This window comes from Eleutherodactylus coqui, chromosome 10 (assembly GCF_035609145.1).
Source record: "Eleutherodactylus coqui strain aEleCoq1 chromosome 10, aEleCoq1.hap1, whole genome shotgun sequence".
Taxonomy (NCBI): domain Eukaryota; kingdom Metazoa; phylum Chordata; class Amphibia; order Anura; family Eleutherodactylidae; genus Eleutherodactylus; species Eleutherodactylus coqui.
Genome location: NC_089846.1, coordinates 41,903,059 through 41,918,573, shown reverse-complemented (window position 1 = coordinate 41,918,573; position 15,515 = coordinate 41,903,059). Strand labels below are relative to the sequence as shown.

Sequence of the window (15,515 nt, the reverse complement as noted above, 5' to 3'; positions counted from 1 at the left end):
TAAAGGTCCAGAGAAGAAATGCATTGTCAGTACAAGAGAAAACATCTGATGTGTGCCATTGTGCTGCCTACATTAACATTCCGTGCCAAGAACTCAGCTGTATCTGACCTAGCATTGTAGCTTGCCATTTAAACCCTTTAAATCAGGTAAGCAAAATTAACTTTCTGGGCTTTGATGTATTTTAGGAGTAGAATAACTTAATCTTGTAGACTTAACTAGTATGCCATTGTTAAAATGAAGTTGTCATGCCAGCTAGTTTCATGGGCACATGGCAATGATTCCTTCACTTGACATCCACTTCGGTAAATGTGGCAAAGTCACCACTGTCCTAGCCGGATGAAGATGGGGAAAAAGGGCAATGAAAAGGGGGATTGAGCTCAAAAGATATCATGAGCCAAGTGAAAGGACTGGAGGGCTGATAGAATAATCAGGAGGATGGAGGGGGGGGTGCTAATTAGCTTATGATTCTCTTGTCCTGTTGGGGAAAAAGACGCATTGTGACTATCCGGTGGGTGGAAGTCTGAGCAGAATGAATGGTAACATGTTACCGAAAGTGAGAAAGGAGGCATTGTGTAGAGTCCCAGCAGCAAGACAGTGTGACAGGGGGAGCAAGAGAATGGAGAAGAAGGGAAAAATGTTACAAACAGTGAGGGACTCTTACGCAGACGGAAAAGATTAAAGGTGACAGCCAAAATTCTCATGACTGTCAAGAAAAACTAGTCTGAAAGTTTTGACTCCGAGGTTGTAACTCTAAGGTAAAGATTAAAGCTGCAGGAATTTTATGCCTGAAGGTGAGATGGAAAAGGGGGATAAAAGGATGACTGGACTGACCAGTAAAGCAATATAATAAGAAGAAAGACGGGATAAATTATTGAACGTAGCCACCAGCACTGAGACTGAAGTCTACAAGGTAAGAGAAGGTAAACCCTATGAGAACCTGTATCCAAGTAGTCTCATAAGGGAATTGGTAAGTGCTATTGATGGAATGAACTGTCGGAACAGAAAAGTATTTTGAATAGCTCCTTGGCCCTAGTTGGGCTCCTACAAGTGTTAGTAATCATTTAGTAACTCATATATTGAAGATTTTGTATTGTATATTGATGTATCTTAACATAGTTCTATACTGTCATGGGTTGATCCATCTAGCAGCCTATATTGATGTGCATACAGATCGAGCAAACGTTTTCTTGACACTTAATGCATTAAATGAACTTTAACTAATTGACTATTTTCAATGGCTTGGTGTTGAAAGTGTCAAATTAACAATTCCTATATCTGTATGTAAATCCCTATGACTTCTGCAACCACAGTGTCCGAGATCATTGATAGGGACGGGATGATATCATGAAATCGATGTGCTCGGAAATGTGATTGTTTCATGTTATTTACAGACCCCATGAAAATATTTGGCTGCTTTTTTTTCCATTTTCTTAAGTTTTCACAAGTGACATTTTTACAGCAAAACCACTAAAACCTGCCATTCTTCATTCTTCACTGACTGCATGGACAGCTAGGGAGTGGAGGGTAACAGCTGTTGTGGGGAGTGGAAAGTTAATAAAAGTCGAAACTTAGTTTTTAAGTTAAATAACTTGAAGCGGTCAACAATGACTCAACACATGAATGCATTGTTGACTGCGTAGATGGTCAGAGTGCATTATAGAATATGTCTTAGATCGTCAATGTGATGGAATTCCAATACTTGTGAGTGAAATGCAGAGTTTTGGAGTAGGTAGATTGCTTAGTTTTGCTTAGTATGGTGGACATTTTGGGTCAGTTTAGAAGCGGTGATCCCTACAGGTATGTGGAGCAATGTGTTTTATTATATAGTTGGTATAGGGTTATAGTACTATTGAATTTGTAGAGGTTATTAGAAAGAGATGATATTTTGTATTCTTCTTTTTAAGTTTCTGGACTTCAGTCAATGGTTTAAAGTCTTAGTGTTGATAGTGCGGCATGTGAGGCTGAAGTTGAGAATGGATGAGGTAATAATTAAATGCCAGCTTGTATTTAATGATTAATACCTCTCCTTGATGTAAGCGTGCTGGGCACAGATCTGCTGAGCTGTACATAGTTCACTTGCATTGCTTGGCTCCGATCTGAAGAGTTACAGCAAATAGTTTACCTAATTATTAGTGACTACGTGAAAGGCTATTTTCATGCTACAGTTCAGTTCACACGCCGTGACAGTGGTGCTTATGCTATTAGTTTTTCTTTCTGTTAACCAAAACCAGAAAGGATGAAAAATCGAATTAAAAACTGTGTATTTCTGTCGTCCAATCACAGTTTTTGATTAGCAAAAAGAAGAAAATGAAATAACAATTTTGCATTTTCTGATAAGGACTTCATAGAAACCTAGAAAATTGATGGCAGAAAAAGCCCATCTAGTCTGCCCTTAGATCTATCCTAAGAGAGAAATAAAGGAAATAATATATTTTTATCCCTCACATTTCCTGAATTCATTTATTGTAGATTTTCCATCCACGCCTGCTGGAAGTTTGATCAGAGCATCTACTACTCTTTTAGTAAAAAAATATTTCCTGACATTGCTCCTGATCTTCCTCAACTGATATCAGATTGTGCCTTTTGTTCATGTGCTTAGCTTGATACTTAAACCATAAAATGCGTGGAGGTGTCACCCCCACCCCACCCCCGCTGTCCCTCTTTTCCTCCAGACTATATACAAATGACGTTCTATATGCCTTTGCTGATAAGTTTTATGCTTAAACTATTACACTATTTGGCCGTTTCAGATGAGTGTATAAAAACATGTCCGTAATACGGATTTGTATAATGGACGTGTTTTAAAATGCATTACATCCATATGTCATCAGTTTTTTATCCATATTTGTATTATGTTCTATTGGTCAAGTACTAATTTATATTTGCACAATAGTAAGAAGACAAATACAGAGGCAAATATGCAAAAATAGATCATGCAGCGTTTTTGAAAAATGGCTGTAAAAAATATAATCATATAGATTTATAGATCTATAGATTTAGATTAGCTCCGTTTTAGACTGGCTATCTATGGGCGATTTGTCATAGCGTGATCTGCGGTGATAAGTTACACGCATGACACGCTTTCCATAGGATAATTATGGAAAGTACAGCCCAAAGTACACGAGTGGAAAATTGCTCGCAATTTTCCGCTCTTGTCTAAAAATGATGGCATGTCATGATACTCTGCGATGAACCATTATCAAATCAAATCGCGGCATGCTGCAATTTGCCGCGATTCTCCGCTGTGAGCCTATCTATCAGATAGGCTCACTGCGGAGAACTGACAGCAGCCCACCCTCATCCCCCACTGCGGAATATTGCTAGCGATATTCCGAAACGGCCGTGGACAGGGGGGCCTTACTGTCACTTCAACACGGACCTAGTACAGAGCAAAAATATGCTTGTCTGAAAGAGACCTTTTGATAGTTCTGAGATTCTTAAGATGCTCCATGTACATTTTTTTTTCTTTTTAAAAGAAACCGGGAACTAGCTCAGCTGGCTCGCACATGGAGCGGCCAGCAGGGGGGCGGGGCAGTGCAGGAGATTTCTCCCCTCTCGCTCCCCTGCCCCTCACCATTCACAAAACACAGCGGCCATACACTACTGATGAGCTTCATCGCTGATCTTTCATGCTGTCCTGTGTAAATGGGCCTTTACAAAATGCATCATAACAAAAAGCCACCAAAACCATCTGCAAAATATTGCAGACAAAAACTGTGAGTGAAGGTGGCCTGATCTATGAATGACTGCCTGTTTACTGTGAATGGAGGAGGGCAGCCGAACGATTCTCTGGCCCACTCTGCCTCCATTCACCGAGCAATGACCGTTGGGAGGACTGTCAGGCTCTTCTGTGCCCTGCAATCATCCTGTGTAAAAGGGCCCTAAATGTATTAAAACATTGAAGGTATACAAAAATTTAATCTCAGAGTCCTCTGATTTTTATTTGCAGTTGAGGGCGGAACTCAGTTTATCTGTACTCAAATCCGATTCACTTCTGTTTGATGGGTGCAACTGAGCTCATGTGTACTCGGATACTATTCACTTCTGTTTGATGGGTGCAACTTAGCTTGTGTACTGAGATACTATTCACCCCTGGTTGATAAGGGAACTGAGCTCATGTGTACTCGGATACTATTCACTTCTGGTTGATGGGGGAACTGAGCTCATGTGTACTCGGATACTATTCACCCCTGGTTGATGGGGGAACTGAGCTCATGTGTACTCGGATACTATTCACTTCTGGTTGATGGGGGAACTGAGCTCATGTGTACTCGGATACTATTCACCCCTGGTTGATGGGGGAACTGAGCTCATGTGTACTCAGATACTATTCACTTCTGGTTGGTGGGTGCAACTGAGCTCATGTGTACTCGGATACTATTCACCCCTGGTTCATGGGGGAACTGAGCTCATGTGTACTCGGATACTATTCACCCCTGGTTCATGGGGGAACTGAGCTCATGTGTACTCGGATACTATTCACCCCTGGTTGATGGGGGAACTGAGCTCATGTGTACTCAGATACTATTCACTTCTGGTTGGTGGGTGCAACTGAGCTCATGTGTACTCGGATACTATTCACCCCTGGTTCATGGGGGAACTGAGCTCATGTGTACTCGGATACTATTCACCCCTGGTTGATGGGGGAACTGAGCTCATGTGTACTCGGATACTATACACTTCTGGTTGGTGGGTCCAACTGAGCTCATGTGTACTCAGATACTATTGACTTTTTTGTTTGGGTGCAACTGAGCTCATGTGTACACAGATCCTATACACTTCTGGTTGATGGGAGAACTGAGTTCACATGTACTGAATTCCTATTAATGCCTTGTGCTTCTAAGGATATTTCTCAAAATCAGCTTTCTGGAATTGAGTTTTGCCGTTTTTTTATGTTACAAGGTATGAACACCAAAAGTGTTCAGATTTTCTGCTCACTGGTAAATATGTAGAAATATTAATACCAGCACCCAGGATAGCGAACATTCAACCTTGTATAGCATTATACCTGCTACCTGAATTAGGTTGTATGTATAAAGCTTTCTACTCAAAACCCTAAAATTCAGATGTGATGGCATTTAACCCCATTATCCCTCTTTTCTGCGATATCAAAAGGGTTAGTTCTTTGTTGGGCTCCTCACTTTGAAGAGCTGCTTTAGTTGTCACCATGTCTGCCTGTGACTTAAAAGTAACAATGTGGTCAGGAGTGATTTACTTTCCTTGGCCGACAAATAGCCGCTTTGTGGGGTTAACCAGTCTAAGAAATTATTTGCCCACGTGAGCGAGCAAATGATGATGCAGTTTTCTTAATCGCTCGGGCGTTCAGTTTAAAGACAAAGCAAAATCAATAAAAAAGATAATAATAATAAAAAATATATACAATACATACAAAAATATATATACATACACATAACAGGGTCATTCAGGTCACTGTATAAGTGAATGAGAACGACTGAATGATCCGTGTTTAAGCAATTAGCAAATGAGCTAACTGATTTTTATGCTGCATAAAATGAACGTTAAGCGAGCAAATTAATCTCCTGCTTTACCGCGGATCCGCAGCACGGACGCAGTGTCAACTGTGTCTGTGCCGCAGATCGGACCGCTTCCATTGACTTCAATGGAAGCCGTCCATGCAGGATCCGCAGAAAAATGGAGCATGTTGTGTTTTTTCCCGAACGTGCAATCCACACGCAAGGAAAAAAATGACATCCGCAGGTATTTAAATACCTGCGGATGTCCAATGATAGTCTATGGGTATATTGAACTGCGGATCATCCACGCAAGTGAGACGCGCAGATTCTGCATTTCAATTATGCCCATGGACATGAGGCTTTAGGATTAACTCCTTGCATTTTTAGGTTAACCATGAAAGATACATTTTTTTAAAATTGTATCAAACATCCTCACTTCACGATTCCTTGTGATAAACTTTGTGTGAAGGCTTGAATTCTTATCCCCATTTGGTAAACTCTTGCTATGGAATTCAAGGCCATGCCTTAACCCTTTCCAATCCACTGTCTGACGTCTGAAGACATTCTGATTGAAGGCTGTACAGCTGCGATGTTGGAAGAGGTTCGTCGGGGTATTCTTACTGTATATTACTCTGTTGTTAGGGGCCTCTCCAGCATTTCCCATACAGCAGTACTGGCTCTAGCCAGCAGATGGTGCCATTGTATAATGGCAGAAAGAGAAAGTCCCCTAGGAAACCATGAATCCAAAATTGGATTGCAAAGGGTTAAAAATATATAGCTGTACCTTTGCTTACCTTTGTGTTTTATATTTAATAAACAGATTAAACATAATTATCCCCAAAATACTAGATAATATATATGGGAGAAGAAAAATGAAAGTGCATAAAAAAAATAGCTGCACCTACAGTAATAAGACCAGGAAAAGCTTCTGGAAAGAATGACTTGCTGGGTTATAAACAGAATCCTGAGATTAGTCCAAGAAAATGTAATTGCAAACAATAAAAATTTGCTGTTACTGGATAATGTCTTTTTCATTAGGCTAAACTTGGATAACGGGCGCTCATTATATGTGATAACGCACCTCATTACATAACTTTCTTCCTCTCAAGTTAAAGGAAAATTTGCCCTGCTGTTCCTAGCCAATGTTTCTTTTCACTAAGCTATGGTGTGTGTCTGTTCTACAATGCAAGTGTCACTTATTGACTTCTATGGAAAGAGGAAAGTCGCATCGTAGCCCACAAGCTGCCAACTATCCCTAATCATATACAGGGTGTAGTCAAAAAGACTGAAATAACAATAGTGTACTTGAATAGGAAGGCCTGGATGCACTGCACAATGGTATGACACGTGGGCTCCTGGAACATGGATTTCAATTATATGTTGTAGCCCCTATAGAGATAGAAAGTAAAACCCAATTGCAAAGTTGAAGAGTAGCATGTGAGAAGCAGACATCTCTAAGTCCCTTGGTATCGCTGCTATGACTGAGGGCTAATGCCCACGGCCAGATTTCTGCCGCGTTGCCCCGCAGCTATTAGGTTCTATTGAACGTAATAGATCAATCTTCACGCTGTGGAATTCCGCAGAGTGAAATAAACCGCGGCATGTTCTAAATGCTGCAGGAATACGTGTGGCCGGCTTCCATTGTAGTCAATAAGAGCCGGCCATCACACTATACTTCTGCTGTAGCACAGTGGAAGTATCGCGTGAATATGCGGCCCCGCCCACCGCCGGCCACATCATCTGATACTGCCAGCGCGTCATGCGCTGTGTTCTGCGCACGCGCAGCGGCCCTCCACGCGGGACACGTACAGAGGATCCAGAGTGGTAAGTATGGGGGTTTTGGGGGGGTGCCGTGGCGGACTCCGCTGCGATATTCCACTGTCAGAGTCCGTCAGGGCCGTGGGCATGAGCCCGGAAATAAAGAAAACTTACTTGAAGTGGCCTCCTCCTGCTATGATTGGGGGAGATCATCCACGATGTCATCCACCATTGTCTGCTAGAGATTTAGGTACCAATCTGCATTGAGAGACCGTAGAATGAACACTGGTCCAATAATAGCCCCATGCATGTATTGCCATGGGGCACAACTGATTGGCGGTAACTTCTCGACAGATGGGCCAGGCAGAAGACTGTGATCACTGTGGCCAACCAGACGCCACAGCGTCGCAGTCAGCACTCTTGGCATCAGCACTCATATCTTGGGTGCCATCATGCTAGGAGTTTAGGGACGTGACGATGTGGCCTTTGATTGGCTGCAGCGGTAACATGCTTCTGCCCAGTCTGTCTATCAAAAATTAACCGCCGATGCCAGTGCTGGTGATGAGTTTACCCTCATTTTTAACTTTAGGCAGTGCCCAGCTGGGGACGGGTTTTGTTTTAATGACAAAACCACCTTTAAAGGGGTTGTCCACCTTTTGACTATTAATAACCTAGAGTTAAGTTACCAATCTAGGCTGCCGCAATGTGCAAGGAGCTTCCTGCTTCAGGGTGCGTTCACACGAGCGCATAAACGGCGCGTTTTTGCGCCCAATCGTATATACGTGACCATCTGAGGCGTCGGTTTCGAATGTATTCATTCGCACGGACGATTTTACGGCGCGTAAAAACGGCAACCCGAAAAAAACACGGAACATACGCGACCGAAATACGCGCCAACGCATATTCGATGGCCGAAAAGATAGTTTGCAAAGTAGGAACAAACGATAATACGCTTTCTAGCTCTGGTCGTGATCGGTGAAAAATGTTCTTTCTGGCGATTATACGCTGCGCACGTGCGAACGTAAATACGCCTACGCTCGTGTGAATGCATCCTCCTACATACTTTCAGTGACTTAGTGGACAGCTTGTTGGCTGACCCTGCAGATTTAGCACATTCACCCAACATTAATCTAATGGCTTTAGAAAATGTACCTGTGCTCTTAGATTTTTACTATAGGTAAATACATTTATATCCCAAGTCATAAGACAAGGAAGGCTAAAGCCCCATTTACACTCAACGATTGTCGTTTGAACGATTGAATTAACGACTTTTTTGGTTTTTCAATGCTGAGCGTTTACACGTAATGATAATCGGTTGAAATCCTTGTAGTTTCTTTATTAGCTAAGAAAACACTGTATATGTTGTTTGTTTAGGTGGGTGAAGAAAAAGCCATTGTCTTCTGCCACATGAGTCATTGAGTATAGCTGGGCAAACAATCACCCCTCCCCTCAAGTCGTTTGAAAGACTGAATGACTGAACGAATACCATTTAAACCAAAATGACAAGTGAACAAACTAACAACTATTTTTATGCGATAAATGAGAAGTGAGCAAATAGTGAACATTGGGTTCGCGTTTACACGTAACAGTTATTGCTCAAATTCGTTTATTTGGATGAATTTTGAGTGATAATCGTTGCATGTAAATGGGTCTTGAGTAATTAATGGGGTTGTCCAGTCATAAACTATTGGCAACCTATCCTTGGGGTAGCCTGGAGTGAAAAAAGAGTTGGAGCAACAGCCTGGTGGTGTATGTAGACTATAGACATTGTGACTGGAGTCTCAAGAGGGGTCTTGGTGAGGATCTATATAAAGAGATTCGTGTGGAGGTGCTGCCAACCAGAGGTGTACCTATATGGACGGAGCATGAAACTGAAAGAGAAACGTAGATAAAAGTGCTGAATTGTGGCACAAAAACTTCTTGAAGAACCAGTTAGATTGAAGACATTTTTTTTTGGAAGAAACTAAAAGCCGGCAAAAGAACGTTTTTCGAGGTCAAAGCCTCTTCCTCAGTTTGGCTGGGTTAAAGCACAACCATAACTGTAAAAGGGGACTCAACGGGGAAGAAGACCCTACTGCTGCAGGGACAGAGCTGAGCCACTGGAGAAGGTAGTGAACACCATAAAAACCCCACCCACCCCCATATTGATGCAAATATGTTTTTTTTCTTCCATTTCGCCCCACGTAGAAATTTTTAAACTCCTCCAATACAATATATGGTATGTTAAATGTTACATTTGAAAAGTACATCTCTTCCTGCAAAAGATAAGCCCTCATGTAGCTATAATGCCAAAAAATGTAATTTTATTAAAATTTTAAGTTCAGATATCAGTTAAAAAATGATAGAAAAATATCGTAGACTTCTAACATAACAACTTATAATAATACTATTCAAGTTACTATCTGTTTTTGTCCACAGAGCTGACACACAATGAACTGGGCGGGATTATACGCCATTTTGAGTGGTGTGAACCGCCATTCTACTGGAATTGGACGCATATGGCTCTCTGTGGTTTTCATCTTCCGTATAATGGTTCTTGTAGTGGCCGCAGAGAGTGTCTGGGGAGACGAAAAGTCGTCATTTACCTGCAATACACAACAGCCTGGATGTAACAGTGTTTGCTATGATCACTTCTTCCCGATCTCTCACGTTCGCCTTTGGGCCCTTCAACTCATTATTGTATCCACACCGGCTCTTCTTGTGGCTATGCATATAGCTCATCTGCAGCACCTGGAGAAGAAAGTTTTACGACTATCTGGTCATGATGATCCTAAAGAACTAGAAGAAGTGAAAAAGCACAAGGTTCGAATCTCTGGCACTTTATGGTGGACATATACTTTGAGTGTGCTCTTCAGAATCGCCTTTGAAGCAGCGTTCATGTACATATTCTACCTCATCTACCCTGGTTACAACATGATACGACTCGTCAAATGCAGCGCATACCCCTGCCCTAACACAGTGGATTGTTTCGTGTCCCGTCCAACAGAGAAAACTATCTTTACAGTCTTCATGCTCTCTGCTTCTGGAATCTGCATTGTTCTAAATGTAGCTGAAATCTTCTTCCTCATCGGTAGAGCTTGTACGCGAAGAAGGCAACGCCATAGGGATTCATACCGCGATAAGGAGCACCAGGAGAATGAGATGAACGCATATGGAGAGGATCTTATGAAAAGGGCCCCAGGAAGCCTAGAGAAGGAACATTGAACAGCATCCTAGAGTCAACACATCCCCACTTATTATAGAAGACTTTAGTCAGACTAGTTACGGGCCAAAGAGGACATGATCAGAATAGGAGGCATTTCCAGAACAATTTATGTTTTGACTGTGAAGGGCAAATGACAATTAAACCTGCAATATTTGCACACAATGCAGCGAGTACATCCTGATCATCATGGTAATGTGGGCATGTACATTGTATCCTTGTCACTGAACCCGTCTACATATTATGTTCTCTGTGATGCTCACCAATTGTCAACTGCCCATTTGGAACGGGTGCTTCTTGCAATATTTTTTAATAAGGAGGGAAGGGGTGGGGGGGGCATTTTTTTCTAGCAGGATGGGAAGTATTATCAGGACAAAAACAAATGTATTGGTACTGCAATGGATTTCAGACTTTGTTTTAATATTATATGTGATGTATTATAGAACCACAAATTAAAATAATAAAACCATTCACAGGTGGAGGTAAATTGTTTCTGCTTTTCGACATTGAAATACGACAATGAAGGACCAATAAAGAGCCACTCCGGTAAAAACACATTTTCCATTCCTGTTCTCCTCACCTGATAGAGGTTATCTCTATATCGCATTCACTTCCATGCAGTGCAGCCTCCTGTCTCATGCTTATCGGGCACCATCTTGATGTTATTTTCACTTTCACATTAATACCATGATGTGTAAGTACAGGATTACATGAACAACTAGAGACTGTACCATCCCTGCTTCAGGTAAAACACTGACATTACATTCTTAATTCACCTAACAAAGCTACGGACCGCAAATATCCAGTCAGGAGTATAAGCCGTAATTGCAATACCAAGCTTGGCCACTGCAGTAAGAATAGAGCTGTTTACTTCCTGCAGAAATCAGTTTGGTGCACAACCATGAAGACCCAGCAAGCGGGTGATCGGTGGGGGTTCTGGATGACGGCCCCCTACCCATCTACTATTGATGACCTATCCTAAGGATTTGTTATCAATAGCTTAAGACCTTCATGACAGCCATATGACTATATAAGTCTTAACTGTACATAGCTTGTGCGGCTACCACCTGTATAGACATTGGAAGTGTGGGGATAAATCAGCAGGCAGTTTTCTTCTTCTCTTCCAAGTCTAAACAGTTGCTGTGCTCTCCCCCCACCTCCCTGCTGTTCACACTCTGACCTCTGCTACTCCTGCACCTACCTAGCTTTATCTAAAACATACTTCCCTCGCCTATTGCGCACAGATGCCTGACAAGGCATCCTAGTGGTGATTGTCCGGTGCTTCTACACAGGAATGATCATCACTGGTGATTGGAGATGGAGCTGGCTGGGGATCGTTCTGGACCACCTGCCTCCATTCACTGTAAACAGACAGTCATTCCTAAATGACCGACTGCCTGTTTACATAGGCCGATCCCTTGTACAGTCTTCTGCATGCAAAAACTAAATGATGTACAAGAAACAAACAAATTCTCGTTTGCTGTTCAGTCGGGTCGTGTTTTTACATTGAATGATAATCGTTTAGATTTCCCCATTCAGCGGGATTCTGAACGATTTATCAGTCCGTGTAAAAGGACCCTTAGTCCATGTAAAAGGACCCTTCACTATCCTCATAGAAATCCATGCTGAAGGACTACAGCTGAGCTGCTTGCTGGTAAGACAGACAATCACATATATAAAATGTTTGTATGTAGATATATATATAGATAGATATATATTCCTTTGGTAATTTATCCCCTTCCCGACTGCTTGTCTATTCCAAAAAACAAAAAAAAAATATTAAAAACTTTTTTTTAAAAAGTCCTCCCAGTCGTCTTAATTAAAAAAATAAAATAAAAATAATTTATTCCTGTATCCGTAAAGGTCTAATTTAATAAAATGTTACATTATTAATCCCACATGGTTAACGCTGTAAAGAAATAAAAATACACAATGCCAGAATTCTGCTTTTTTTTGGTCATCTTGACTCTAAGAAGAAAAGGATTGAAGAGTCATATGTACCCTAAAATGGTAATTATAAAAACAATCTGGTCGCCTCGCAAAAAAAGTGAGCTTTCACTCCGTTGCATCAACAGGAAAATAAAAAAAAGGTGGTACGGCGGTCAAAAATGACAACAGAAACCATTTTTTTAAATAAGAAAAAAAGTTTTTTCAGTACTATATAAAATGTTCTATAAATGTGGTATCTCCGTAATCCTTCTGATCCACTGAATAGTAATAACTGGTCTATCTTACTGCATTCCAAGCACTGTACAAACACCTCCGCAATGGTGTAATTGTGTTTTTGTTTTAGATATTTCTAAGTGGGGCAAAATGGAAAAGTCCTCCGATACATTATATGGTATGTTAAAAGGTACAATTTTGTACAAGTACAACTAGTCCCATGAAAGACAAGCTCTCATGTAGCTATGATGCCAAAAAATGGAAAAGTTGTGATTATTTGAAAGCTCGGATATCCAACATGGCAATTTCTAAACCTCCAATACCAGAATTGCAGAGTGTGACCGGGACGCAGGAGCATCAGTGGCCCTTGGTGACGAAAAGACGTGTAAAATAATATTGTAATAATAATCTTTATTTGTATAGCGCCAACTTATTCCGCAGCGCTTCATAGACCTCTAGCATAGCAATTTCTAAACCTATATCTGTTTTTGTCCACAGAGCTGACACACAATGAACTGGGGAGGATTATACGCCATTTTGAGTGGTGTAAGCCGCCATTCCACTGGAATTGGACGCATATGGCTCTCTGTGGTTTTCATCTTTCGTATAATGGTGCTTGTAGTGGCTGCAGAGAGCGCCTGGGGGGACGAAAAGTCATCATTTACCTGCAATACAGAACAGCCTGGATGCAACAGTGTTTGCTATGATCACTTCTTCCCGATCTCTTACATTCGCCTTTGGGCCCTTCAACTCATTATTGTATCCACACCTGGTCTTCTTGTGGCTATGCATGTGGCTTATCTGCAGCACCATGAGAAGAAAGTTTTACGACTATCTGGTCATGATGATCCTAAAGAACTAGCCGAAGTGAAAAAGCACAAGGTCCGAATCTCTGGCACTTTATGGTGGACATATACTTTGAGTGTGCTCTTCAGAATAATCTTTGAAGCAGCGTTCATGTACATATTCTACCTCATCTACCCTGGTTATGCCATGATACGACTCGTCAAATGCAGTGCATACCCCTGCCCTAACACAGTGGATTGTTTCGTATCCCGTCCTACAGAGAAAACTATCTTTACAGTCTTCATGCTCTCCGCTTCAGGAATCTGCATTGTTCTAAATGTAGTTGAAATCTTCTTCCTCATCGGTAGAGCTTGTACGCGAAGAAGCCAACGTCGTAGAGATACCTACCGTGATAGCACCAGAGAGCACCAGGAGAATGAGATGAACACATATGGAGAAGGTCTTGTGAAAAGGGCCCCAGGAAGCCTAGAGAAGGAGCATTGTACAGCATCCTAGAGTCAATGCATCCCCAGCACTTATAGAAGACTTTATTCAGACTAGTTACGGGTCAAAGAGGACATGATCAGAATAGGAGTCATTTATAGGACAATTTATGTTTTGACTATGAAGGGCAAATGACAATTAAAACTGCAATATTTGCACATAATGCAGCGAGTACATCCTGATCATCATAATAATGTGAGCTTGTCACTGAACATATTATGTTCTCTGTGATGCTCACCAATTGTCAACTGTCCAATTGGAACGGGTGTTTCTTGCAATATTTTTTACTACCAAGGGAAGGGGTGGTGGGCATTTTTTCTATCGGAATGGGAAGTATTATCAGGGGAAAAACAAATATATTTGTACTGTTACAGATTTGAGATTTTGTGTTACTATCATATGTGATGTATTATAGAACCAAATTAAAATCATAAAACCATTCACAAGTTGAGATACATTTTCTGCATTTCGACATTAAAATACAACAATGAAGTGGCCAACAAAGGGTCACTCCAGCAAAAACACACTTCTCCATCCCTTCCCCTCCTCACTTGATTGCCTGGCATATTCAAGAGGTCTACTTTGTATATTGCAGTCACTTCCATGCAGTGCAGTCTCCTGGCTGATGCTTATCAGGCACCCTCTTGATGTTACTTCACTTTCACATCAATCCAATGATGCATCAGCACAGCATTATATGAACAGCTAGATACTGTGACATCCCTGCTGGAGGTAAAACACTGACATTACATTGTGTATTCACCTAAATAAGCTACAGATTGTAAGTATCCAGTCAGGAGGATGACCTGTGATTGCAATACCACGTCTGGCCACTGCTGTAAGAACAGAGCTGTTAACCTCCTGCAGAAATCAGCTCAGTCCCTGCAGTTAGCAGGTACATAGATGTCGACAGTGTGTGAAGAAATCAGCAGGCAGCTTTCTCATTCTCTTCCTTTTCTAAATAGTTGCCCTCCTCTCCCCCCTCCTCCTTGCTGTTCACGGCTACTCCTGTATCTACTCAGCCTTATCTTATGGGCAGATAAAAAGCCAATAATCAGCACTTGTTAGAAAACAAACTTCTCCCTGCTAAGGGTCCTTTTTCATAGGATGACCTGTCCGGCTCAGATGCCCAACAGATCATCCCAGCGATGATTGTCCCTGTGCTATTACACAGGACTGATGATCGCTAGTGAATGGAGGCGGAGCAGGCCGGGGACTGTACCGGACTGCCCGCCTCAATTCACAGAAGACAGGCAGTCATTCATAAACCAATGACTGCCTGTTTACATGGACCAATCCATCATTCGGTTTTCTGCATGCAGAAACTGAATAACAAAAAAGAAGCAAACAAATTCTCATTCATTGTTCAGACGGTGCATACATCTACACTGAACGGTAATCATTCAGATGCTAACTGGATGCGGAAAACTGAAAGATTTATCGGCCAGTTTTCAAGTCCCTCTTCACTCTCCTCATAGCAACCAATGCCGAAGGACTGTAGCTGAGCTGCTTGCTGTGAGGACAGACAATCACATATATAAAATCCTAGAATGGTAGAGTTGGAAGGGACCTCCTGGGTCATCTGGTCCAACCCCCTGTTCAGTGCAGGATCACTAAATCATCCCAGA

The 15,515-nt window shown here is 41.7% G+C and overlaps 3 protein-coding genes across 13 annotated transcripts in view; all 3 read left to right on the top strand.

The window, feature by feature from the left end:
* The window catches only part of LOC136580365 (gap junction beta-1 protein-like), a 58,233-nt gene that overhangs the window by 33,706 nt on the left and 9,012 nt on the right, over positions 1–15,515 (top strand). The window contains exon 1 of one of the 2 annotated variants that reach the window (XM_066580877.1): positions 584–755. The exons of the other annotated variant lie outside the window; for it this stretch is intronic. The gene's annotated coding sequence lies outside the window, so the exon portion shown is untranslated. Of the gene's footprint in view, positions 1–583; positions 756–15,515 lie in introns of those variants that run through there. 2 annotated transcript variants of the gene reach the window in all.
* GJB1 (gap junction protein beta 1) lies at positions 55–10,919 on the top strand. Of its 6 annotated transcripts, none has more exons than XM_066580883.1 (2): positions 55–146; positions 9,651–10,919. In XM_066580883.1, the coding sequence occupies exon 2, from the start codon at positions 9,663–9,665 to the stop codon at positions 10,434–10,436; it is 774 nt and encodes a 257-aa protein (XP_066436980.1). In that variant the 5' UTR covers positions 55–146; positions 9,651–9,662; the 3' UTR covers positions 10,437–10,919. The 6 variants fall into 6 exon arrangements, with proteins under 6 accessions (XP_066436980.1, XP_066436976.1, XP_066436978.1 ...); XM_066580879.1 differs by lacking the exon at positions 55–146 and adding an exon at positions 820–910; XM_066580881.1 differs by lacking the exon at positions 55–146 and adding an exon at positions 891–967.
* LOC136580363 (gap junction beta-1 protein-like) lies at positions 771–14,326 on the top strand. 5 transcript variants are annotated; one of them, XM_066580875.1, is made up of 2 exons: positions 771–791; positions 13,096–14,326. In XM_066580875.1, the coding sequence occupies exon 2, from the start codon at positions 13,108–13,110 to the stop codon at positions 13,897–13,899; it is 792 nt and encodes a 263-aa protein (XP_066436972.1). In that variant the 5' UTR covers positions 771–791; positions 13,096–13,107; the 3' UTR covers positions 13,900–14,326. The 5 variants fall into 5 exon arrangements, with proteins under 5 accessions (XP_066436972.1, XP_066436971.1, XP_066436969.1 ...); XM_066580874.1 differs by lacking the exon at positions 771–791 and adding an exon at positions 846–910; XM_066580872.1 differs by lacking the exon at positions 771–791 and adding an exon at positions 907–967.